Consider the following 26,833-nt stretch of genomic DNA (forward strand, 5'->3'; position numbering starts at 1 on the left):
AGTAGATTCTTTGGATATAGGCAAGTACACTTAAAAGAGAGATATGATTTGTTAATTTTTTTTCATTTTAGAGGCTTACAACCACTTTAAAGCAAATGTTATATGACAGAATATATTAAGTTTCATGCATTCCCATTATTTGGGTAGTAATGTATCTTCAAAGTCTTAATTTGTACTTTGCATAGTTTTCCAGATCTGCCATAGATAAGAAAACATGACTGTCAGAGAGCAGCACCTTTCACAGTCAGTCTGTTATATAGGAATTTGAAGTTAAATAAGTGGAACTGTCAGCGATGATTCTTACACAACCTGTCAGTCTAATTAAAACCTAAAGCCTCAACGAAATACTTCACACGCCCCGCACGTTACACAACGCGAGTTGTATAAACTATGGACAGGTGAGGGATTCGCCGAAGGCCCCTCCCTTTCAAAAACCACTATAAGATTCTACAAATCCTCAGGCTGGAACCAGAAGCATTGCAAAGCTTTTTTCTTACAAATCCAGCAAAGTTCCATTAACAGACATGCCAGCGGGTGATCTCTTCACAGTCACAGCAGTCCGAGGGGGCACCAAGCCGGAGGCAGGGGAATGCAGGAGCAAGCAGAAGGAGTACCAACTAGTACAGGTGAAGAATACTTGGTGCCGCGTTGAATGCGGTCAAGAAATGCCCACAACTTGGGAGGAAGATCAAGTTATTGTCTCCCAGGCTAAAATGTAAGTATTTACACCACCAAATATTTCATTCTGGTTTATCAAAAGTAGCTTTTTTTTTTATTAAGGAGCCATTAAAGTAGATGTAAACCCTAAATGAATGGCATTTCGTTTTTGTAGCCCCTTCTTGTCTACATGAACTCCAGTGAGGGTAGGATCACCAGGTATTATTTTAATAAATGCTGCGGATTAAAACAAATATCTATATTGTATATAAAATCGCATTAAGGCCCCTTTCACACATGTGCGACTTGTCCGGCGACTTGGGACTGCTAACCATTCATTTATGTGCGACTTCAAGTCTTGCCGACATCAAAGTGGTCCCTGTACTACTTTGGTCTGACTTTCATGCGAATTGAGGTCCGTAGACCTCAAGTTTACACGGTCATTCCCTGAAATTGCATCGAAATTGCGGCAACATCTCTGTAAACTTTAAAGTCGCAGCAGTGTGAAAGAGGTCTAGCATGACCTCGGGGTTAAAAAACATGTGCTTCCGCCGGTGGGCCCCAGTCTACCACACGGAGGTCCCCTGCTTTAGGTTGTGCCGCCAAATAAAGGTGAAGTCTATCTATAACTAAGATACTATACAGGGATTAACCTTCATTTTGGGAGATTGAGGGGTCGATTTACGAAATGCAGTTGCTCCAGAGCTTACTAAATGACCAAAATCTACGCTGACTTCCATCATCCAATCATGTGCAAGCAAAAATGCTGTTTTTTTTTTTTTCATTTTCCCTGAACATGATTGGGTAGTCTTTTCAAAGTGAAGCTTTACTGAATTTTCGAAGCTCTGCAGCAACTGCCCTTGCAGAGGGCAACTGCACTGCACTGTCTATTTTCTTTTTGTAAATCACCCCCAGAGTGTATATACGATTCTAGTAAATGAGATTATATATGCAGTAAGCCGGGACAACCAATTCATGTTCTGATAGCTCAGCATTAGTTGTGTTCTATGTTGCGATTTATAGTCTTAGCTATTACTCTTAGCCTATAGATGAGTCTTTTTTTTTTCATTTAACACATCAAATGTATGGCTGGGGGAATCCTCCCTGCTGAGCTATTGTATTCTGATAGTGGGGAGACTATTTTATACTGACAGTGGGGAGACTGTTGTATACTGACAGTGGGGAGACCATAGGTGTGCACAGCCTATTGGATTAGGGTGTGCACCCCAAAGCTCAAAACACACATGTATTTGTATATACACTTACATGTCAGTAGAGTGGTGGGCAGTATCAGTAGGGCAGAGATTGTTGTCAGTAGGGCAGTGTATAGTGTTAGTATTTTTTATTTGTATTATTTAATTTTTTATTATTTTGTACAATTTTTTTTTTTTTTACTATTTTGTTTTAGATTTTTTTGCTTTTGTGAAATATCAGGGGTCTAAACAGGGGGAATCTGTGCCACATAGGGTGATTAGGGTGTGCCCAGGCACACCTGGCATACCCTGTGCGCAACGCCTATGGGGGAGACTATTGTATACTGACAGTGGGGAGACTATTTTATACTGACAGTGGGGAGACTATTATGTACTAACAGTGGGGAGACTATTGTATAATGACAGTGGGGAGACTATTGTATACAGACAGTGGGGAGACTATTGTATACTGACAGTGGAGAGACTATTTTATACTGACAGTGGGGAGACTATTGTATACTGACAGTGGAGAGACTATTTTATACTGACAGTGGGGAGACTAATATATACTGACAGTGGGGAGACTATTTTATACTGACAGTGGGGAGACTATTGTATACTGACAGTGGAGAGACCATAGGTGTGCACAGCCTATTGGATTAGGGTGTGCACCCCAAAGCTCAAAGCACACATATATATGTATATACACTTACATGTCAGTAGAGCGGTGGGCAGTATTAGTAGGGCAGAGATTGTTGTCAATAGGGCAGTGTATAGTGTTAGTCTTTTTTATTTTTATTATTATTTTTTTATTATTTTGTACAATTTTTTTTTTTTTTTTTACTATTTTGTTTTAGTTTTTTTGCTTTTGTGAAATATCAGGGATCTAAACAGGGGGAATCTGTGCCACATAGGGTGATTAGGGTGTGCCCAGGCACACCTGGCATACCCTGTGTGCACGCCTATGGGAGAGACTATTGTATACTGACAGTGGAGAGACTATTTTATACTGACAGTGGGCAGACTATTGTATACTGACAGTGGGGAGACTAATATATACTGATAGTGGGGAAACTAATATATACTGACAGTGGGGAGACTATTGTACACTGACAGTGGAGAGACCATAGGTGTGCACAGCCTATTGGATTAGGGTGTGCACCCCAAAGCTCAAAACACACATGTATATGTATATACACTTACATGTCAGTAGAGCGGTGGGCAGTATTAGTAGGGCAGAGATTGTTGTCAGTGGGGGCAGTGTATAGTGTTAGTCTTTTTTATTATTTTGTACAATTTTTTTTTTTTTTACTATTTTGTTTTAGTTTTTTGCTTTTGTAAAATATCAGGGGTCTAAACAGGGGGAATCTGTGCCACATAGGGTGATTAGGGTGTGCCCAGGCACACCTGGCATACCCTGTGTGCAACGCCTATTTTATTCTGACAGTGGGCAGACTATTTTATACTGACAGTGGGGAGACTATTTTATACTGACAGTGGGGAGACTATTGTATTCTGACAGTGGGGAGACTTTTTTCGATCCATGTATTTATGAGCTTTATGAAATTATAATTAGTGTGAATGAGCTACTAAAAATTGCCAAGGTGCTCCTGCTTTTATTTATTTTTTTATTTATTTTTTTAAGTGTATTTTGTGCGTGTACTCGAGAGAGGAGCCGGACTGCAGGAGTTGGGAGTAGGCAGGCCTCCCCCAGAGGCAATCTGCCACCTTTCTCCATGCCCCGGGTGGCAATGGTGGGTGTGTGAGGGGGTCTTCCCACACAGCCTGCCCTACCTGCTCTGCTTTGAAGCCCAACGGGGCAGAGGGACTCCCTATAAGGGAGTGAGAGGATTAGCCCGCTCAACCAGCCCCGTTAGTCCTTCGCCTCTCTTTTTAGAGACCGCGTGCATGTTAACCCAATTTCGAGTGCGTGTAAGTGTGGTGTTGTTTGTGGGAGGGGGGTGGGCGTACTAAGCGCAGGCTTACCTCGCATAGCACACCCACCGGGAGCCGGGCTGAGACCACCAAACTCAATTCACATGTAGCCGAGACCGGGATCCGAACCCCTAGCTGCAAAGGTGAATGGCTTGTCAGCGCAGTGCCAATCGCGTTGAGCCACCGCAGCTCCCCATGCTCCTGCTTTTATAGTGACCATTCTCACATTCAGCAAGCATTTTATAGGGAACTGGAAAGCATTACTGATTTTTAAGCATTCGGTATGGCAAAGCATGACTGTGCTTGTATATTAAATTAGATTTTAGCATATGAGTTGTTGGGTCTACCTACAAATTCAGTAGGCTGCCTTGAGTGACCTGTAATTTTTCTGTCTGTATTTCACCTTTAAGAGCAGTGCCAGAGATGCTTGAAATTATAGGCACTTGACTGACCACCAATGTAATAGGCACGTCATTTGCCACCAATGTAAATAGGCACTTGACTGACCACCAATGTAGAGGGCACTTTTCCACTGACCATTAATATGAGGAAGCACTACATTATTCATGACCTGAGTTTCTTTTAATAATATATATTTTTCATATCATTATTATTACTGCAAATCATTTTGTAATATAGAGCATGCCTAGATGTCAGATGGTACGCCACATTTCTTATTCTTTTATTCATTATTATATTCCCAACCTTATGTTCATGCTAATGTCCTGTGAGCTGTAACCATAAGATTTACTAGTAAGGGTTTCTTGAGACCCAATTTTTTTTCCAAAGGTTCCTCAGTGTTAGGCCTCGTACACACGACCGAGTTCCTCGGCAAAAACCAGCAAGAAACTTGCTGGGAGATATTTTTTTGCCGAGGAAACCGGTCGTGTGTACACTTTCGTCGAGGAAACAGTCGAGAAACTCGACGAGCCAAAAAGAGAGCAAGTTCTCTATTTCCTTGACGGGAATGGAGAAAATTGGCTTGTCGAGTTTCTCGACGGCTTCACAAGGAACTCGACGAGCAAAACGATGTGTTTCGCCCGTCAAGGTTTCTCGGTCGTGTGTACGAGGCCTAAGACTGGTTATGAAAGGCTGGTCTAATAATTTCATACTAGCTTCAGAGTTTGGCTGTGTGCCTTCATGCATTCAGGTGAAAATAGGCATTAAGCCCCTTGGGGCAGGGAGGGGTGTGTGCTTGACATTTACTATGAAACTGTGCAACGTCAGCCTAAATTAGCTTGTTGGTTAGGGTTATAGCAGGGAGGGTTCAAAGCTAAGTAAGGTTTCTATTGCTGCTTCTTCTCAAGCCCTGTACACAGGGACCAGAATCTCGTCAGGAAAAAACCCTTGTTTTTTCTGACGAGATTCTTGGCAAGAATCTCTTGCCGCCCGAGTGTACAGACTCTGCTTTTAAAAGAACTGTGGTTCTCTTGAAAGGCAAGAACGCGGTGACGTCATCGCGTACGACAAGCATGCTCTCGTCACATTCAATGTCGTCGCCGCCATCTTGCTGCACCCTACCTATGCCTAGGAAGCTACCGCGCATGTGTCAAAGTCATTTCAGGAAGACTGCCAAGAATCTCACAATGAGAAAAATAGAGAGCATGTTCTCTATTTTTCCTGTCTAGATTCTGGGCAGTTTTCTTGTCGAGAGTCCTGAAAGCCTCGTACACACGCTCGGTATACTCGGCAAGAAAGCTCTGCCAGCAGTTTTCTTGCTGGTTCTTGCCGAGTAAACCGAGTGTCCCAGTTACACCTTGTTGTACCCAAACATGTAGGATCTCACCAGAACAGGAAATCATTCAGAATTTCCCCACTATAGGCACAACAGCAAATAGCTAATTAACGCTTTAAGGCCCCGTACACACGTCCGAGGAACTCGACGAGTTCTGTGTGAAGCCGCCGAGGATCTCGGCGAGCCAACTTTCCTCATTGAACAACGAGGAAATAGAGAACTCATCGGCTTCCTCGGCCGAAAGTGTACACACGGCCGGGTTTCTCGGCAGAATTCAGCTCCGATCGAGTTTCTGGCTGAATTCTGCCGAGAAACTCGGTCGTGTGTACGGGGCCTGACTCTTTATGCTTCGTTAAAGTTTTTTCATTTCTATTTGTATCTCTGTTCAAGAGATTTCCCCCTTACTTCCTGTCCTGATGAGAAGTAAGTAGAAAGTTATGGCAAATCTACTCAATGGTACTGGAAGATCCCTGATCCCATCTCCCACCCCCTGATGGGAGATGTAAGAGGCCAGTGGTTAATTTAATCACTTCAGCCCCGGAGGATTTGGCTGCCAAATGACCGGGCCACTTTTTGCGATTCGGCACTGCGTTACTTTAACTGACAATTGCGCGGTCGTGCGACGTGTTTTCCAAACAAAATTGATGTCCTTTTTTCCCCCACAAGTAGAGCTTTCTTTTGGTGGTATTTGATCACCTCTGCGTTTCTTATTTTTTGCGCTATAAACATAAATAGACTATACTTTTTGCTATAATAAATATCCCTCAAAAATATACCGTATTTATCGGCATATACCGCGCACTTTTTTCCCCTTAAAATCAGGGGAAAATCGTGGGTGCGCGATATACGCTGATCGCCGCCGAAATATACCGAGCCGAGTGTACCCTGCACTCTGTACTCTGCGTCGCATACTAGTCCATTATGTGGCACTTAGCTGTAAACGAAGCTCACAATGTCCCTGATGTCCCAGCTGGTGGCCGCATCCATCTTCACCCCTCTTCCTTCCAGGTCCGTGGACTTCGGCTCTGTGACTGGCCGGAGTTGCGTGACATCACTCACGCGCATACACGTGGGAGCCACCAGTCATGGCACGGGCCCTTTAGAAACATGCCCTTTCTTCAGTGCGCGTGCGCCAATGACTGGCATGCGCATGTGCCGATGATTATAGGCTTACCTGTAGGTAAAAGTGGTGTAACTAGGTTTACAACCACTTTAATGAACTGGAACTTCCAGTTATTGGGGAACGTGTGACCTTCACTGTGTGCCTGAGTGGCCAATAATTAAACTTGAAATCCAAGTCATGCAATTACTGTACTATAGACCATAATGTTAAACTCTCTGTCTTTAATTATTCATCTATGTGGTATGTATCAATCTGGTATATTAAGTAATTTAACAAATTTTGCAGCCAGTTTTACTGATCAGCACAGGTTTTATGTAAATGAACTCAACTCCGGTCTTATGCCCTAAAGCTGTGTTTGATTGAGCACTGAATATAGAAAATCTGAAATGCGGAATTGGTTTATGTGCAAGCTAGCAACCATCATCAACAAGAAATGCAAAGAAAACCGTTAGTTTTTCGAAAATTGTTTTGGCAGATTTTTCGTATAGTGTATGGCCAGCATAATACTGGGATGCCATTAAAGTGTTTGGGCCGGATTCACGTAGAGCGGCGCATAGTTATGCCGGCGTATCGAATATACGCTACACCGGCGTATCGCAGAACGGCGAGCACAGTATTCTCAAAGCAAATGCTCCCAACGTTGCGCCGGCGTGACGTAAATTCGTAGGCGTAAGCCGGCCTAATTCAAAGTAGGTGGAAGTGGGCGTGCTCCATTTAAATGAAGCGTGACCCCATGCAAATGATGGGCCGACCGAACGGCGCATGTGCCGGCCCATGGACGTATCCCAGTGCGCATGCTCAGAATCACGTCAGATCGAACGCCTAAGGCCTCGTACAGACGGACGGACTGTCCGCTGAAAACGGTCCACTGGACCGTTTTCAGCGGACATGTCCACCCGGAGATTTCTGTCTGATGGTTGTACACACCATCAGACAGAAATCCGCGCGTACACGATATGTGGTGACGTGGCCGCGCCGTCGCCGCGCCAATGACTCGGCGACGTGCGCGGCCCTGGAAGTTCAATGCTTCCATGCATGTGTCGAATCACTTCGACGCATGCGAGGGATGGCGGCCGATCGGACATGTACGGTGAGTCTGTACAGAAGACCGAACATGTCCGACGGACAGGCTTCCAGCGGACATGTTTCTTAGCATGCTAAGAAACATTTGTCCGCCGGAAAACGGCGTACACACGAAACCGCGGACCAGTTTCAGCAGACATTTTCGGTCGTGTGTACGGGGCCTAAGATACGTCGAATCACTGCCTACGACGTGAACGTAACCTACGCCCAGCCCTATTCACGTACTACTACGTAAACGACATAAAATACGACGGCTGTTCCCTGGTCCAAACATTAACATGACTTACACCTGCTTTATGAGGCTTAACTTTACGCCGGACGTACGACTTACGTAAACCGCGTACATTAATGCGCCGGGCGCAAGTACGTTTGTGAATCGGCGTATCTCACTCATTTGCATATTCTAATCGTAAATCAATGGGAGCGCCCCTTGCGGCCAGCGTAAATATGCGCCCACGATACGACGGCTTGGAAACTTACGTCGGTCGGATGAAGCCTATTTTTAGGCATATCTTGCTTTCAAAGTCAGGCGCATAGATACGACGGCGCACATTTACACTTACGCGGCGTATCTCGAGATACATCGGTGTAAGTGCTACGTGAATCCGGGCCTATGTGCGTGTAAAGGACGGTGTCCCATTACTTTTGGTAATATAGTGTATCTTGACATACAGAAAGTATCCTGTAATACTCTGCACAGCACTCTAATGCCACGTACACGCGATCAGAAATTCCGACAAAAAAAACGTGGATTTTTTTCCAACGGAATTTCGGCTCAAACTTGTGTTGCATACACACGGTCACACCAAATTCCGACCGTCAAGAACACTGTGAAGTACAACACTACAACAAGCCGAGAAAAATGAAGTTCAATGATTCCGAGCATGTGTCGAATTGATTCTGAGCATGCGTGGCTTTTTGCGCTTCGGAATTGCATAGAGACGATCGGAATTTCCGACAAGAACTTTTCCCATCGAAAAAATTGAGAACCAGCTGGGCGAGGGAGGGGTCAGCTGTAGCAGCCAATCAAGTTCAGCTGCTTTCACATTTGCTCACAGTAAGCATTTTGACAATTGATGACTCATCACTCTCATTATCCATAATTTGATCATCATTTGAATTCCACCTTATATGTGATTGTTATCTGTAATTTATTGTTTGTTTGCTTTTTCAGAGCTGAACAGGTAACCGAGTACGGTGTCTCCTGGACTGTGAAAGCTCCAATTTATTTCTGTTACAAAGTGATAGAAACTCAACATCTTCTAAATCCAACAAACATGACCCTCCTCTATGGCCACGTGTCAGACCCTCAAGAACTAGATGACTACCAGAAGAAAACGCAAAAGCGCTTCGTTGTGATGGACGCAACCGTGGAACAACTTTACGGTTCAAAGCTCAGGAAATACTTTGAAGCCCACAATGTTGTTTACAAGATCCTTACCCTCGAGACCACCGAAGAAACCAAGTCGATGGACCTCGTCCTGCATATCTTGGAAGAAGTCCACAAGTTTGGCCTTGACAGACGCACTGAACCAATCATTGCCATTGGAGGAGGGGTATGCTTGGACTCCGTGGGTCTGGCAGCTTCACTTTACAGGCGCCGTACCCCCTACATCCGAGTACCCACAACCCTTCTGTCCTATGTCGATGCCAGCGTGGGGGCTAAAAACGGAGTCAACTTCTGCAACTGTAAGAACAAGTTAGGGACCTACACCCCACCAATTGCCACATTGCTCGACAGGTCCTTTATCCGGACCATTCCACGTCGCCAAATTTCTAATGGCCTTGGAGAAATTTTAAAGGTAATTTCATGTTAGCTAATTGGCTAATAGTATTTATTCCATGTCTAACTTAAGCCTCGTACACACGATCCAACTTCACCAATGAAAGGGCAGAATTCCTCCCAATGATGGGGCAGAATTCCTTCCAATGACACCAATGATAGGGCAGAATTCCTACCAATGAGAGGGCAGAATTCCTCCCAATGATGGGGCAGAATTCCTCCCAATGATGCCAATGATAGGGCAGAATTCCTCCCAATGATAGGGCAGAATTCCTCCCAATGACGTCAATGATAGGGCAGAATTCCTCCCAATGACGCCAATAATAGGGCAGAATTCCTCCCAATGACGTCAATGATAGGGCAGAATTCCTCCCAATGATGGGGCAGAATTCCTCCCAAAAACACCAATGATGGGGTCCAATGACACCAATGATGGGGAATTTTGTGCTCCTGAAGGCCACAGTCAGGCCCCCTTAAAGTCTGAAGGACGGTAATCTGGCCCTTTGTTAAGAAAGTTTGGAGACCCCTGCTCTACTCCATAGAAAAAAAACAGATGCTCTTTTATTACATAACTTTTTACGTTTTGCTATACAGACTGTTTCTCTAGCACACAATAGTCTGTTGTATATTGTATGTACGGTATTTCTCTGTACTATTTATTAAGCCTACAGTGCTACACTTTTTCAGATGGCTCTAATGAAGCACAAGGGGCTATTTGAACTGCTGGAGAAGCACGGCAAATACCTTTTAGATACCAAGTTCCAGTCCAGGAATGGCCTTGTCTGCCATGGTGATGCTGCCCTAACAACCACAAGACTGGCCATCCAGACTATGCTGGAAGAACTCGCTCCAAACCTGTGGGAAGATGACCTGGACCGATTGGTGGACTATGGACATGTCATAAGCCCGGAGTTAGAAATGGTACATAAGTTCGAATCATTAGCACTCATCTATTACAAATCATTTATTACATATTATAAAAAAGAGTGCCGTTTTAGGCACTCTCTGGCGCCCCCCCTCGCATCTGGCCGCATTCGCTATTGCATCCAATTGAAGTCAATGCAGAACAAATTATTTTCGTTTCCATTGACTTCAATTGGAAAACTCGCTTTCATATGCGAGTACTTTGGATTATGAGCATACTCCTGGAACGAATTATGCTCATAATCCGAGGTTCAACTGTATATACACACACATACATATATATATATATACACACATGCATATACCTGCACACACATACACAATCCTATATATACAATCCTGTACCAACAGTTGATCCAAAGAAAAACAAAAAAAAATCTCAATGAAGCATAATCCAATTTGCTCAAGCAGAGGAAAAAAATATTTCCTGATCCCCCGAGAGGCAATCGGATATTCCCTGGATCAACTTTACCTATAAATATTAGTATCCAGTTATATTATGTGTATCTAGGATAAATCCCAGGCCTTTCCTAAAACAATATACTGAGCTGCCCAGAACCAGCTCTTGAGGGAGTCTATTCCATATTTTCACAGCTCTTACTGTGAAGAATCCTTTCCCTATATGGAGATTAAATCTCTTTTCCTCTAGACCTTTCAGATTAGGTCATATCAGGTCATAGATTAGGTCATAGACATAGACCAGTAGAGCTCACGGCAGCCATTGTTGATCACATTTTGAAAAATGTTGCCTGTCTGGCTTGGGCTTCAACATTTCTAAGTCACTGGCCCAGAGCCAGTACTAAGTAAATATAGTCAAAACCTCGGATCTGCATATTAAGGCCCGGATTCAGAAAGCAGTTACGACGGCGTATCTCCAGATACGCCATCGTAACTCTGAGTGCGGGCCGTCGCATCTCGGCGTCTGATTCATAGAATCAGATACGCCTCAATGTTGCCTAGATACGAGCGGCGTAAGTCTCCTACGCCGTCGTATCTTAGGGTGCAATATTTATGCGGACTGCTAGGGGCGCTTCCCTAGACTTCTGCGTTGAATATGCAAATTAGGTAGATACGCCGATTCAGAAACGTACGTCCGCCCGGCGAATTTTTTTACGTTGTAAGGCGTTTTCCGGCGTAAAGTTACCCCTCATAAAGCAGGGGTAAGTCATGTTTGGTATGGACGTCGTAAACGAACGAACAGCGTCGTATTTTCCGTCGTTTGTGTAAGTCGTTCGCGAATAGGGCTGTACGTATGTTACGTTCATGTCGAAAGCATTGACAGTTTGCGGCGTAATTTGGAGCATGCGCACTTGGAAACGTTCACGGACGGCGCATGCGCCGTTCGTAAGAAACGTCAATTACATGGGGTCACAAGTAATTTAAATAAAACACGCCCACATCATCCACATTTGAATTAGGCGGGCTTACGCCGACACATTTACACTACGCCGCCGTAACTTAGGGCGCAAGTTCTTTCTGAATACCGAACTTGTGCCCTAAGTTACGGCGGCGTAATGTATCTGAGATACGCTACGCCCGCCGATAGATATGAAAATGTATCTGAATCCGGGCCTAAGTCAGCATCCTAGAAAGTACCAAAGCCAAAGGATCAACACTGCAGCAGCACATTTACTTTGTTGAATTCCTCTACTATAGCTGTTGATTAACTGTGTGTTTTATATTGCAGAAAGTGCTGCCATCTCTCATGCATGGGGAGGCGGTAAACATTGACATGGCGTTTATGACTTATGTATCGCATGAAATTGGGTTGATCACATCGGAGGAGAAGAATCGCACAGTGCAGTGTATGAGGAAGCTGGAGCTGCCGGTCTGGCACAGCGACTGCTCTCTCCAGCTTATAACGAAAGCCTTGGCTGAGAGATTCAAGCACAGCGGGGGAAAACTCCGCCTTCCACTACCCACTGGGTTGGGAATCGCAGGTACGTTATAGTGCTTGAAGTCAAATCTATTTATCGCTTAACCCCTTCACGCCTGAGGGGAAAACAATAAAACAAATCCTACACAAAATATACTGAGCCTGACCTTTGACCCTGACCTTGACTTTTGACCCTGGCCATGACCCAGACACGATCCTATAAACTTTACCTATAAATATTAGTATCCAGTTATATTATGTGTATCTAGGCAAGAACCCAGGCCTTTCCTAAAACAATCTACTGAGCTGGCCAGCATCAGTCTTCATGTATTAGACATTCTGTATACAGCCCTGTACCATGAAATGTGAACATCTTTGTTTGTCTTTTTATCGGTCTTCGTGTATTAGACATTAAGGATGAGCCGAACACCCCCCTGTCCGTTTCGCACCAGAACCTTCGAACGGACCGAAAGTTCGCGCGTACATTTAGAACCCCATTGACGTCAATGGGACTCGAACGTTCGAATTTCAAAAGTGCTCATTTTAAAGCCTAATATGCAAGTTATTGTCGTAACACGTCTTTGAGAACCCGAGTCTTGCCCCAGGGAACATGTAACAATGGAAAAAAAGTTTTAAAAACGGTAGTTTTTTTCAGGACTCCTGAAAAAACGACAGTTTTTAAAACTTTTTTTCCATTGATACATGTTCCCTCAGGCAAGACCCGGGTTCTCAAAGACGTTTGCACAGGCATACTATAGACACCCAGCAGGTACAATATTTAAAGGAATTTTTCATATTTTTTATTTTTTATTTAGGCATCATTAAAATCACTGCTCCAGAATCTTTAGGTGCAAACTACAGAGCACACGGCCAGTACACACCAAGCAGCTTTAGGTGCAAACTACAGAGGACACAGGCAATAAACCACGTAAGAATACTGCAGCTAGCACACACAATCACCTGCCTGCCAGTAAATTAGGAAGAACTGATCTAGCTAAACTATACAGTGTATAAATATATGTACAACACCTGGGATGTATATATATCCTCTACACACTGTAACATTAACTGACTAGCCTGCCTGCCTGCCTGCTCTATCTACCTGCAAAAAATTACCCTCTCTCTGTCCTCTCCTAACCACCGCAACACACTACACAAGGCCGACCTGCAGGTCGCCTTGGATAGTGTGGGGCGTGTACTAAACCCCCTGAGCCATAATTGGCCAAAGCCACCCTGGCTTTGGCCAATTATGACTCTCCGTTTTTTGCAAGCTGTGATTGGCCAAGCATGCGGGTCATAGTGCATGCTTGGCCAATCATCAGCCAGCGATGCCGCAGTGAATTATGGTCTGTAAAAACGTAACTCGAATTTGGCGCAAACGACCCGTTTTGTTCGTATTTCGACGAACGATCGAACATACGATGTTCGAGTCGAACATGAGTTTGATATGAATATGAAGCTCATCCCTATTAGACATTCTGTATACAGCCCTATACCATGAAATGTGACCATCTTTGTTTGTCTTTTTATCGGTCTTCGTGTATTAGACATTCTGTATACAGTAGGGTGACCACATTTCCAAACTACCATTCAGGGACACCCCTCCCTTCCTAAAAGTCAGTTTGTGCTGTAACGAATCACAGCACAGTGATTGGACACAAGAGGCGGGATGATTTCTCCAATCACAAGCAGGGGGCGGGATTGTGCTCGTTCAGGCATTCCTGGCCAGGACAAGTACTGTCAATGAGTAAAGCGGTGATGTGGCGGCAGGGCTTTTTTTCTCAGAGAATAGGTGCAGGAACTCCCTACTTCAGTGTCACCTGTTGTGTGCACCCCCTACCCACCTCCGAGCACCATACCTTGGTTCCAACCCTCTACTTACCTCTGAGCACCATTCGTTGGTTCCACCCCCTACCTACCTCCGAGCACCATTCTTTGGTTCCACTCGCCACCCACCTACGAGCACCATTCTTTGGTTCCACTCCCCACCCACCTACGAGCACCATTCTTTGGTTCCACTCCCTACCAACCTCCGAGCACTATTCCTTGGTTCCACCCCCTACCCACCTCTGAGCACCATTCTTTGGTTCCACTCCCTACCCACCTATGAGAACCATTCCCTAGTTCCACTCCCTACCCACCTACGAGCACCACTCCTTGGTTCCACTCCCTACCTACCTCCGAGCACCATTCTTTGGTTCCACTCCCCACCCACCTACGAGCACCATTCTTTGGTTCCACTCCCCACCCACCTACGAGCACCATTCTTTGGTTCCACTCCCCACCCACCTACGAGCACCATTCTTTGGTTCCACTCCCCACCCACCTACGAGCACCATTCTTTGGTTCCACTCCCCACCCACCTACGAGCACTATTCCTTGGTTCCACCCCCTACCCACCTCTGAGCACCATTCTTTGGTTCCACTCCCTACCCACCTATGAGAACCATTCCCTAGTTCCACTCCCTACCCACCTATGAGCACCATTCCTTACATTCCTTAGTTCAACTCCTTACCCACCTCTGTCAGTTTTATTCCGGGACATTGTATTGTCCTGGAATGAATGTGCCTGGGACAGACCTGCAAAATGTGGGACTGTCCTGGGCAATCCGGGACACGTGGTCACCCTAGTATACAGCCCTGTACCATGAAATGTGACCATCTTTGTTTGTCTTTTTATCGGTCTTCGTGTATTAGACATTCTGTATACAGCCCTGTACCATGAAATGTGACCATCTTTGTTTGTCTTTTTCTATTCTTAGAAATTTTCAACGATGTGAAAGAAGAAATAATTAAGAGCGCATTTGCATCTTGGCAAGAAGAACTTGGAGAGTTGTCAACATAAGCGAAGAACTTCCTAATTGTCATCCTTCGTGGAGGTTGAGCCAGAGATCCCAACATTTGTGATAGAACTCATTAGAGAAGAAGTTCACATTGTCTTTCTTAGTTTAAGAATCCAGGTGAATGAAATCTGCTGTTCATATGTGTGGTAGTTTGCTGGACTTTGGGATCTCAGATTATTAGGAAAATCGAATCTCTCTGGATAATGCTTGAAAATATCTTCAAGGGATTTCAACAAATCGCTGGTTTATGAAAGCGTGTCCAGAGGTAAAACATGCTGTAAAAAGTGCATGAACCTATCGCAACCAATCAGATTCCAGCTGACTGAAGTCAAAAAAAGTGGAAGATAAATTGTGATTGGCTGCTATGGGCAACTGTCCCTTGCATGCTGCTATTTGCTTAGTAGGCATAGGAGTGTATTGGGTCATTTGGCTCAGGGCACCTTATCTATGGTGTGAGTTAGGGAACGGAGATCGGTTTGGTTGTTATGTGTGGGGTATTATTATTTTATATAATTCTGTTATATCAGCTCCAGTGCGGGCATTGGAGACTTTGGGCAGAGGGCCGAGATGGCTCTAGAGCAGGGGTCTCCAAACTTTCTAAACAAAGGGCCAGTTTACTGTCCATCAGACTTTGAGTGGACCGGACTGTGGCTAGTAAGAGTAGAAAATGCCTGACATCAATGGGAGTAAATAGTGCCCCACCATTGGCATCATTGGGAGGAATAGTGCCCCATCATTGGTGTCAGTGGGAGAAATAGTACACCATCATTGGGGTCAGTGGGAGGAATAGTGCCCCATCATTGGCCTCAGTGGGAGGAATAGTGCCCCATCACTGGCCTCAGTGGGAGGAATAGTACGACATCATTGGCGCCAGTGGGAGGAATAGTGCCCCATCACTGGCCTCAGTGGGATAAATAGTTCGACATCATTGGCGTTAGTGGGAGGAATAGTGCCCCATCATTGGGGTCAGTGGGAGGATTAGTGCCCCATCATTGGCCTCAGTGGGAGGAATAGTGCCCCATCATTGGCATTAGTGGGAGGAATAGTGCCCCATCCTTGGCGTCAGTGGGAGGAATAGTGTCCCATCAGTGGGAGCAATATTTCCCCATCATTGGTGTCAGGGAAAGCAACAGTGCCCCATCATTGGCATTAGTGGGAGGAATAGTGCCCCATCATTGGCCTCAGTGGGAGGAATGGTGCTCCATCAGTGGGAGCAATATTTCCCCATCATTGGTGTCAGGAAAAGCAACACTGCCCTTATTCATTGGTGTCAGTAGGAGAAATAGTGCCCCATTGTTGGCATAACTGGCAGGAATTATGCCCCACTGTGAGTGTCAGTGGAAGGAATAGGGCCCCAAAGGCTGGAAAAAGGCAAGCAAAGGGCCACATCCGGCCCCCGGGCCACAGTTTGCAGACCACTGCTCTAGAGCAAAGAACAGTCAATGATTGGGACATGGTATGTGTAGAGGAGGTGGTGATGTAGAATCAACGGTTTATGCATTTTTGTAGAACATGTCAGTGGCTAGTTTTTGAAAAATGCTTTGTCAGTTTAATCATGTGTTTCTTAAAGAGAAACTGCGGTCTGCTCACATCATTTGTAATAAAAACATCTTTGCCATTCTGAAGCTTCCCTCCAACCACTTTGCATATTATTTTATATATACTGTGATTCCTGCCAAATATGCTGCAGAAATCTTCCTCCACTGAGTCTGGCTGCAGCCATTTTTACTGTGGGCAGCTGAAGCTGCTGCCTGTCCACTTCCTGGATTTACACAGACACACAGAGGAAATTCTGCTTTAAGATCATTAAAGGGTTAGTAAGGGAAAAAAAAAATTCCTTTAAAATAACAAACATGTCATACTTACCTCCACTGTGCAGTTCGTTTTGCACAGAGTGGTCCCCGATCCTCGTCTTCTGGGGTCCCTCGGCGGCTGTCTCTGGTCCTCCCCACCAGAGACCACGGCCCCCACTAGAGATTACTGACAACAGACCACGGCCCCCTCCGCACCCCCCACGCTACGCCACTGCATGTTTGGCTTGGCTGTAAGGGCAATAATTTCCATTAAGGACATAAGGGCTCTGTGCCTATGGCCTAAGAAAGTTTTGAAGCCACCCCAAAAAATAAAAGAAAAAATCTGTAGAACGGATAAAGGTGTCCTAAACAGGTACCGAAAGTTCATGGATGGCAGTAAAATGAATGTGTGGAGCCGGTGGTGTGAATCCATTTTTGAAACAGGGCACGCTTTCTAAAGGAATATGGGCCCAGATGGGTCTTTGGGGTGCCAGCTATATGTGAAGTGAAGTGAAGAAAGTTCTACAAATGTAGCTTAAAGTCCAGTTAAATATAGTTGAAAGCCCAATCCAAGCAGTGTGTTTTGGGGGGTTCCCCCTTTTATCAGGGGGTGCTGGAGGACCAGGTAGGGTGAAGTGCAAAAATTCTGCCCTAGACTAAACAGGTATATAACCCTGGCAGTGGGGTTGCAGTGGATGCTGCGCATGTACCGCAAGGTATTTTAGGTTTCCCAGAGTTGGCCATGCTGACTGGAAGGTGGCATTAAAGAGAACAGACTATGCTGCATCGGCACTGAATGAGGTTGCAGAGCACTTTTATACCTAGAATATAGATAGGTTTGTTGGGACTTTTAGGGCGCACATACACCAATATTTTAGAAAAATTGAAAATGTATTTTGGAATAGATAAAAATTCATAAATTGAATACATAAAATATTCACCTATTGGATCAGTGAAATATACAAACAGGTGCACATCTGATTTATCTCTACATGTTTCGCCTTTTACGGCTTCTTCAGGAGGCGAAACATGTAGAGATAAATCAGATGTGCACCTGTTTGTATATTTCACTGATCCAATAGGTGAATATTTTATGTATTCAATTTATGAATTTTTATCTATTACAAAATAAATGTTCTATTTTTCTAAATATTGGTGTATGTGCGCCCTAAAAGTCCCAACAAAACTATCTATAGTCTATGGGCTAGATTCAGATAGCCCGCCGTAACTTTGTGCGGGCGTAGCGTATCTCAGATGCGCTACGCCGCCGTAACTTAGTGAGGCAGGGGCTGGATTCACAAATAACCTGTGCCCTAAGTTACGGCGGCGTATCGCAAATCTGCCGGCGTAAGCGCGCCAAATTCAAATTCTGAAGAGGTGGGCGTGTTTTATGCAAATAAAAAATGATCCCACGTAAATGACGTCTCTAACGAACGACGCACGCGCCGTCCGTGAACGTATCCCAGTGCGCATGCTCCTAATCATGTCGCAAATAGTCAATGCTTTCGACGTGAACGTAATTTACGCAAAGCCCTATTCGCGAACGACTTACGCAAACGACGCAAAATTCTACGCTGTCCCGATGTCCATACTTAACATTGGATATGCCTAATATAGCAGGAGTACCCTTACGCTGGAAAAAGCCTTACGTAAACGACGTGAAAAAAATCCGCCGGGCGCACGTACGTTCCTGAATCGGCGTATCTTGCTCATTTGGATATTCTACGCCGAAATCAACGGAAGCGCCAATTAGCGGCCATCGTAAATATGCACCCTATGATACGACGGCGTAAGAGACTTACATCGGTCGTATCTTAGCAAAATTCCGGCGTATCTTGCTTTCTGAATACAGAAAGCAGATACGCTGGCGCATCCTAGAAGTTACGCGGCGTATCAACAGATACGCCAACGTAACTTCTTACTGAATCTAGCCCTATGTATTTATTAGGGATGCGGCGCCATTAATTATGTTCTCAACAACCCAGCTCAAAAACTTTTCCTTCTCCACTTTTATAACTCTTCAACTTTCTGTTAACTGAAGATTGGTCAGTTCATAAAGCGTTTCAGGGGTTACTGCACTTTGCTCCTTGCCTCTGTCCTTATTAAATAAGGCCAATTATTCTAGAGAAGCTCAAGACTGATGTTACCAACTAAGACTGGCCATACATGATGCAATTTTCTTGTACAATTTTCCTTTACATTTACCAAAACCATATAATATGTTTTTAAACCTAAACAATTCTAATTTGTATGCAATCAGGCAGGCCCTTGCAGTGCATAGTTGCAGGTAAATCTAAAGGAAATTTAATAAGAAAATTGTATAATGTATGTCCAGCTTAACTGCCAAAGAACATAGAGGAAGGTATGGTATCAGTTGATTCCTGGAAGTTACGGGTGTTTTTTTTTTTTTTTGCCTTGACATGTTGACAGTATTCCACTAGGTGGCATTATTGTACAACCTTCTGTAGATTATTTCAAGATGAAATTTAATTTAGCATTTATCCAATTGTGGTCTTGTACGGTACAATTCTGTAACAAAAAAACTAACAATTATGGATTTTTGTTTTGCTAACCGAATTATGTATATTGATTTGTCCTTATAAAGTGTTTATTTTGAAGCAAAAAGATATGACATAGTTGGTCTGCTGTCCCTTTCTATATACGTCTATACTTTCCCCATAAATATTATTTTTCAACTGTTCTTTTACTACCTGTTTGATGAGTGTAACTGAATTATTTTGCTTACAATAAACTATGAGTGAATACAACCTAAGGAATTGTTTCTGTTTAATTCATATAATAACAACAACTAAAGGATATCTAAACCCAGGTGTAGCACTGTCCCCATAGGCAGGGGTGTTGCTAGGTGCCAAAAAGACCAGGCGCGGCCGGTGGAGTGGCGCAGGGTGACCTACCTGACACATACCCAGACCTACGTGTTTGTGTCAGTACACACACTGACATAACCTGCATACTCTAACACTGACCTCACTACACTGACCTGACCACACTGACCTCACTACACTGACCTGACCTGACCACACTGACCTGACCACACTGACCTGACTAAACTGACCTGACTACACTGACCTGTCCTGACTACACTGGCCTGACCTGGCTACACTGACCTGACCTGACTACACTGACCTGACCTGACTACACTGACCTGTCTACACTGTCCTGACCTGACTACACTGACCTGACCTGACTACACTGACCTGACTACACTGACCTGACCACACTGACCTGACCTGACTACACTGACCTGACCACACTGACCTGACCACACTGACCTGTTCTACATACATACATACACAATCACTGACGTCACCTACCTCAGCCGTGGTGTGCGGCGCCGGCACGCCCAATGTGCCCGTCATAGCGATGCAGCCAGCCAGGGAGGCTTAGGACTGGAGCCATGGAAGGAGAGCCGCCGAGCAGGAATCGGGGATGTGGCATGGTGTGCCCGTCATACATAATAGATATGCAGCCACTGCAGTCAGCCAAAGGACTCGGAGGCTCAGGAACCGTGGAGAGCCTCCGAACCGAGCAGGGATATCGCATGGCGCGCCGGGCGGCATTGTAATTCCCGCCTTCTAAGCTTGCGGCGCCTATGATGGATGTCACACGTCCCACGGTCCCGGATTGGACCAGTGGGACGTCCATCATAGGCGCTGCAGACTCCAGAAGGTGGGACCTGCTGTGTCCTTCAGCGGCGCTCGGCCACAAAATGGTTCCTGCTCGGCGGGACTCGGGACTATTCGTGAAATCCTTAATGACCGAGACTCGGGGCTTTTCAGCGGCCCATTCGGGGCTCCAGCCTCCCCAGCCCACCCCTAATGACGCCCCTGCCCATAGGGCTTGCTGAGTGTTGGCCTCTTTCTGATTACCTGCAGCTGGTTGCCGACAGTTTCCACTTGGTTACTGAGAATTACCACTTTGTTGCTGGGGGTTCCCAGTACAGGACTGAGGGTTCCCACTTTTTTGCTGTGGGGTTCCCACTTTGAGGCTGAGGGTTCCCACTTGGTTGCTAGGGGTTCCCACTTGTCCCGCCCTTCTCCCGATTGTTCGTTACTCAATGACCAGTCCAGGGTATTTGTGTTTTAGTATTTTATTTTTAAATTGCAACAGAAATGATGAAAGGTTTGGGGGATAAAACATATCGAGGGCAACTTCAGGAGCTTAAAGCGGATCTCCGCCGATAAAAAAAAAATATTAAAAGCCAGCAGCTACAAATACTGCATGCTGACTTTTAATATTAGGACACTTACCTGTCCTGGAGTCCAGCGCTGTCGGCAGGAGAGGACGAGCGATCGCTCGTCACTCTGCTGCCCCCACCACCATCCTCGGTGAGGGAACCAGGAAGTGAAGCATTGCGGCTTCACTGCCCGGTTCCCTACGGCGCAATGCGCGAGTCACGCTACGTTGTGCTTACTGGCCCCCGCTGTGTTCTGAGGGCCGTGTGTTTCCCAGAACACAATGATGTGGCACACTTCCGCCCGCTGACACCATTAATGGGGCATTATTGCTCCCACTAAAGATGTGGCAATGTTCACTCCCACTGACTATAGTCCGGCCCCCTAAAGTCTGAAGGAGAGTAAACTGGCCCCATGTTTACAAAGTTTGGAGACCCCCTGCTATAGATCATGACTTAAAGAAACAGAAGCTTTTTTTTTTTTCCTTTTAGGATTACAACCGCTTTAACCCACTTCAATACCAGGCACTTTTACCCCCTTCCTGCCCAGGCCAATATTTAAATTTCAGCACTGTAACACTAAGGCCCTGTACACACGATCGAACATGTCTGCTGAAACTGGTCCAAGGACTGATCCGACCGTGTGTACAGCCTAGCAGATATGTTTTTCCAGCAGACAAGTTTTAAAGCATGCTTTAAAACTTGTCGGCTGGAAACCCATCTGTCCGACATGTCCGCTGGTTAGTACACCTAACCAGCGGACAGATATCTCCCGCATGCGTCGATATCTTCTGGTTTGGTGACGTGGCGGCGTCAATGTCACCGCCACGTCACCGTGCTGTCTGTCCGCGGGGATTTCGGTTTGATGGTGTGTACAGCCATCAGACCAAAATCTCCGAGCGGACATGTCCGATGAAAACGGTCCGCGGACCGTTTTCATCGGACATGTCCCCTCATGTGTACGGGGCCTTAGAATGACAATTGCGCTGCCATGCAACACTGTACCCAAATAAAATGTATATCATTTTTTTCACACAAATAGAGTTTTCTTTTGGTGGTATTTAATCATCACTGGGGTTTTTCATTTAACACACTGACCAGAGCAATAGAATGTTAGTGATCAGAATTCTTTTTTTTTACACATTATGTTTGTATTTACAGTAGCAGTGCATTACTTTGCTACTGTATTTTTCAGCGTATAAGACGACCTTTAACACTTAAAAAAAACATCCAAAAAGCATCATCTTATACGCCGGGTATCAAATGCAGCTGACTATATGTCGGCCTGACGGAGTTGCGTTATATACCACTAAGCCTATCCCGGCGATCGTTGCATTCTATTAATGAATACAGAGCCTGCTCAGATTGGGGTAACAACCTCTGCCAATCCGAGCAGGCTACATACAGTAGCCTGCTCAGATTGGCTTTGAGAGTCAGAGAGGCGCGGGCTGATGATGTTACAGCCTCTGCCAATCCGAGCAGGCTTTGTGTTCATTAATAGCATACATCGCTCGCCGTGATTGGCTCAGTGCCGTATGGCTCCAATTTCCATTAAGAAGAAGGAAATATGAAGCCTCAGTAGGGGGGTCGTCCTATACAGTGAGTATAGGCAAAAACTGTTGAAACACAATAGAATTAGGGGGTCGTCTTATATGTCCGGTCGCCTTATACACTGGAAAATACGGTATATGCAAGGCACAATCCAGGAGGAAGTCATATGATGTCTACCCTGATTGACGAAAGGTTCTTGTCGGCATCATTATACCATAAGCCAGGCAGGAACCAGTTAAAGGGGTTGTAAACCAGTGGCGGTTCGTCCATAGAGGGTGCTGGAGCGCCGCCCCCTCTGGCTCTTACCGCCACTGAGTCTAATAACATAGATTCATGCATTGCACGAATCTATGTTATTATCGCCGCTGCCGCTGTTCTATTCAGATGGTCGGCGCTCATGTCCGGCCATCTGAATAACGGCAGCTGGTTAGCTGTACGGAAGTGCCTATCAGAGCCAACGGTAAACTGATTGGCTGAGATGCCTGTCATCGAGGGCGGTAGAAGACATCGAGGGACGTGGATGGCTGACTCCAGTAAAGGTAAGTGCCGGGCGGGGAGGGAAAGGGGCACCTTACAGGGCACAGCGGCGACATCAATGGGCACAGTGGCGACAATAGGCACAGTGGGGACAATTAAAGGGCACATCGGCGACAATTAAAGGGCACATCGGCGACAATTAAAGGGCACAGCGGCGACAATTAAAGGGCACAGCGGCGACAATTAAAGGGCACAGCGGCGACAATTGAGGGCACAGTGGTGACAATTGAGGGCACAGTGGTGACAATTGATGGCACAGTGGCTGCGTTTGATGGCATAGCACAGTGGTGACAATTGAGGGCACAGTGGTGACAATTGAGGGCACAGTGGTGACAATTGATTGCACAGTGGCTGTGTTTGATGGCATGGCACAGTGGTGACAATTGATGGCACAGTGGCTGCATTTGATGGGCACAGTGAGGCTGCAATTTTTTTTTTTTTTGTTTGCGCCCCCCCCCAAATTTTTGAGCACCAGTCGCCACTGTTGTAAACCCTTTACAATCACTTTAACCTACAGGTAAGCCTAGATTAAGGCTTTCCTGTAGGTGCTTGAAATATCTCCCAGACCTGCACGGTCTAGGAGATATTTGCCAATCGGCGTACGGCTATTTGTTCAGCGCATGCGCCAGAGTTAGAAAGGGCACGCTGTGCCCTTTCTAACTTGGGTCATACCGTGAGTGGAGGCTCCCGCACGCATGCGCGGGAGTGACGTCACACGACTCCAGCCACTCACAGAGCTGGTGTTCGCGCCCCCGGAAGGAAGAGGGGTGAAGAATGGCCGCTCCCTACTCACGAGAAAGACGGGGACATCGCAGGGACCATCCTGCAGTTAAGTGTCACATAATGGGCTACTATGCAATGCACAGTAGCCCATTATGCTTTACCTTTGCAGGGAAACAAAGAGAAAGTATAACCCATTAGGGTTTACTTCCTCTTTAAAGTCGGAAGTTGGTGAATCGTTGATCCTTCTGGCAGGTTTCTGTTGTTATCTATCTTCCCAGTGGTGGCTCAAAAGTCAGGGGACTCAAAGATAATGATAGGAAATTTCTCAAATGAGATACAGCAGCAATAGCACTGTTTAGTAGAATGTGGTTTCCTGGTGACCCAAAGTTCCATTATTTCTTGACCCGATGTCAAAAAAAAGTATTTGTGGGAGGAAATCCTTATGATGGCGCCACTGACAAAAAGTGTATGTCTAGGCAAAATAAAATAAAAAAACAAAACAAATGCAGTACATTCCTGCAATCCTACATACACATTTCCCATTGACTTACCTCTTTAAAGACTAAGCAACTATGGAAAATGACCAGTTGATCTGCCAGAAATTCACCCAGCTCCAAAATCCTGTTGTGGACTGACAACACACAGCATATTTGTGGACTAAGTGGTGTCAGCCCTCCCAGCAGACTTTTGATAAACGATTCAGTCACCTCCACTCTCAGATTACTACAATATAAAGGATAATCATTATGTAGTCCAAGATAAAAACTAGGAGGGCTGTTTACAGGGGCGGACTGACAACTCATGGGGCCCCCGGGCAATAGAAGATTATGGGGCCCCCGGGCTTACAGATGCCACGCCAGAAGGCAGTGCAGAGGCGGGGCAGCTAAAATCTCGGGATTTTCACATCAAAAGCATGTCGGTTTCAGACATATCAGGGACAGATGTAAAAAAAACATAGATTTTTACATACTATCCCTGGTTTTACTGAGCCTGGCAACCCTGATGGGGCCCCCTAGTGGCATGGGGCCCTCAGGCAGTGCCCGAGTGACTCAATGGTCAGTCCGCCCCTGGCTGTTTAAGATAATACTGGAAGCGGAAACAGGACACAAGGCAGCTCTGAATTTCTGACAACATCGGCAAGTATTTTTGGCACTTATTGAACGGATATAACAAAAATACTTTCAATAGTATATTTACCAGACCAAAAAGGAGCAAATAATGGAAGTTCTTTGTTAGGGGTTGCATACACTTGAAAACCTTGGAGACGTTCTCACCCTTTTCCACTCATATCTAATGATGCTGATGCTGACGATTTCCCCGTAGGCTTGGCATCTGGATGTTGCATAGTAGCTATCAGATTCTGCATAAACAACACAGTGTTTGATCTATTGATAATTGATAAGCAGTAAGCCTTTTGTGGCACAATGGCACAGTATGCCTCTTGGGTTTATACAAGGCCATGTTTGTTACAAAACATCACCCTACTTGAACCTCTTAGTAATATTAATTTTAAATGTAAGTAAAGAAGCCAAAAAATAATATCAAACTAATGCTGGAACATGGATACCATTCAATGGAACCAGCCATCGGAGCAGTGCTGGATTTATATGGGGGTAAAAGGGGCAATTGCCCAAGGCCATCCAGCCAGAGAGGGCCCCAGGCCTCCTTTAAAAATATATATTTAGAACAAGTACAACATATCATTCATTTCAGTTAAATTTTTCATTTGTCTTATAATTTAATTTCTATGTTGAGGGGCTCCCAAACTTGAAGTGCCCCGAGGCACCCAAGGTCTAAATTTGGCACTGCATTGGAGTGGCTAAAAAATAGACAATATACATGTGTTGGTGACCGATGAAATATAATGGGGGGTAAGACAAGTTTTAAAGGAAGGAGGTTTATACAGTGAGGGAAAAAAGTATTTGATCCTCTGCTGATTTTGGGCCAGATTCTTAAAAGAGATACGCCGGCGTATCGCCTGATACGCCGTCGTATCTCTGAGTCCGCCCGTCGTATCTATGCGCCTGATTCATAGAATCAGTTACGCATAGATAACCATTAGATCCGACAGGCGTAAGGCTCTTACGCTGTCGGATCTTAAATGCAATTTTTTTTTTCGCCGCTAGGTGTCGCCGACGTCGTTTTCCCGATCGAGTATGCAAATTAGCAAAATACGCGAATTGCCGAACGTACGCCCGACCGACACAGTGAAGTTACGACGTTTACGTAAGATTTGCGATGCGTAAAGTTGCCCCTGCTATATGAGGCGCAGCCAATGTTAAGTATGGCCGTCGTTCCCGCGTCGAAATTTAAAAATTTTCGTCATTTGCGTAAGTCGTCCGTGAATAGGGCTGGACGCCATTTACGTTCACGTCGAAACCAATGACGTCGAAACCAATGACTCAGAGATAGCGCAATGCACGTCGGGAAATTTTAGGGACGGCGCATGCGCAGTACGTCCGGCGCGGGAACGCGTCTAATTTAAATGATCCACGCCCCCTATGCGGATCATTTGAATTAGGCGGGCTTGCGCCGGGGGATTTACGCTACGCTGCCGCAACTTTACAGGCAAGTGCTTTGTGAATCAAGCACTTGCCCGTAAAACTTGCGGCGGCGTAACATAAATCAGATACGTTACGCCCGCCGAGTTTTACGCCGTTATACAAGAATCTGGCCCTTTGTACGTTTGCCCACTGACAAAGAAATGATCAGTCTATAATTTTAATGGTCGGTTTATTTTAACAGTGAGAGACAGAATAACAACAAAAATATCCAGAAAAACACATTTCAAAAAAGTTATAAATTGATTTGCATTTTAATGAGTTAAATAAGTATTTGACCCCTTTGCAAAACATGACTTAGTAGCAAAACCCTTGTTGACA

The 26,833-nt window shown here is 45.3% G+C and overlaps 1 protein-coding gene across 1 annotated transcript; it reads left to right on the forward strand.

The window, feature by feature from the left end:
- The first annotated feature begins 374 nt into the window (after positions 1-374).
- Positions 375-15,917, forward strand: LOC120945168 (2-epi-5-epi-valiolone synthase-like). The gene is made up of 5 exons (XM_040359077.1): positions 375-715; positions 8,901-9,528; positions 10,197-10,430; positions 12,121-12,373; positions 15,072-15,917. The coding sequence occupies exons 1-5, from the start codon at positions 525-527 to the stop codon at positions 15,152-15,154; spliced, it is 1,389 nt and encodes a 462-aa protein (XP_040215011.1). The 5' UTR covers positions 375-524; the 3' UTR covers positions 15,155-15,917.
- The last annotated feature ends 10,916 nt before the right edge of the window (positions 15,918-26,833 follow it).

The sequence above is a fragment of the Rana temporaria genome, chromosome 7, assembly GCF_905171775.1.
Source record: "Rana temporaria chromosome 7, aRanTem1.1, whole genome shotgun sequence".
NCBI classification, from domain to species: domain Eukaryota; kingdom Metazoa; phylum Chordata; class Amphibia; order Anura; family Ranidae; genus Rana; species Rana temporaria.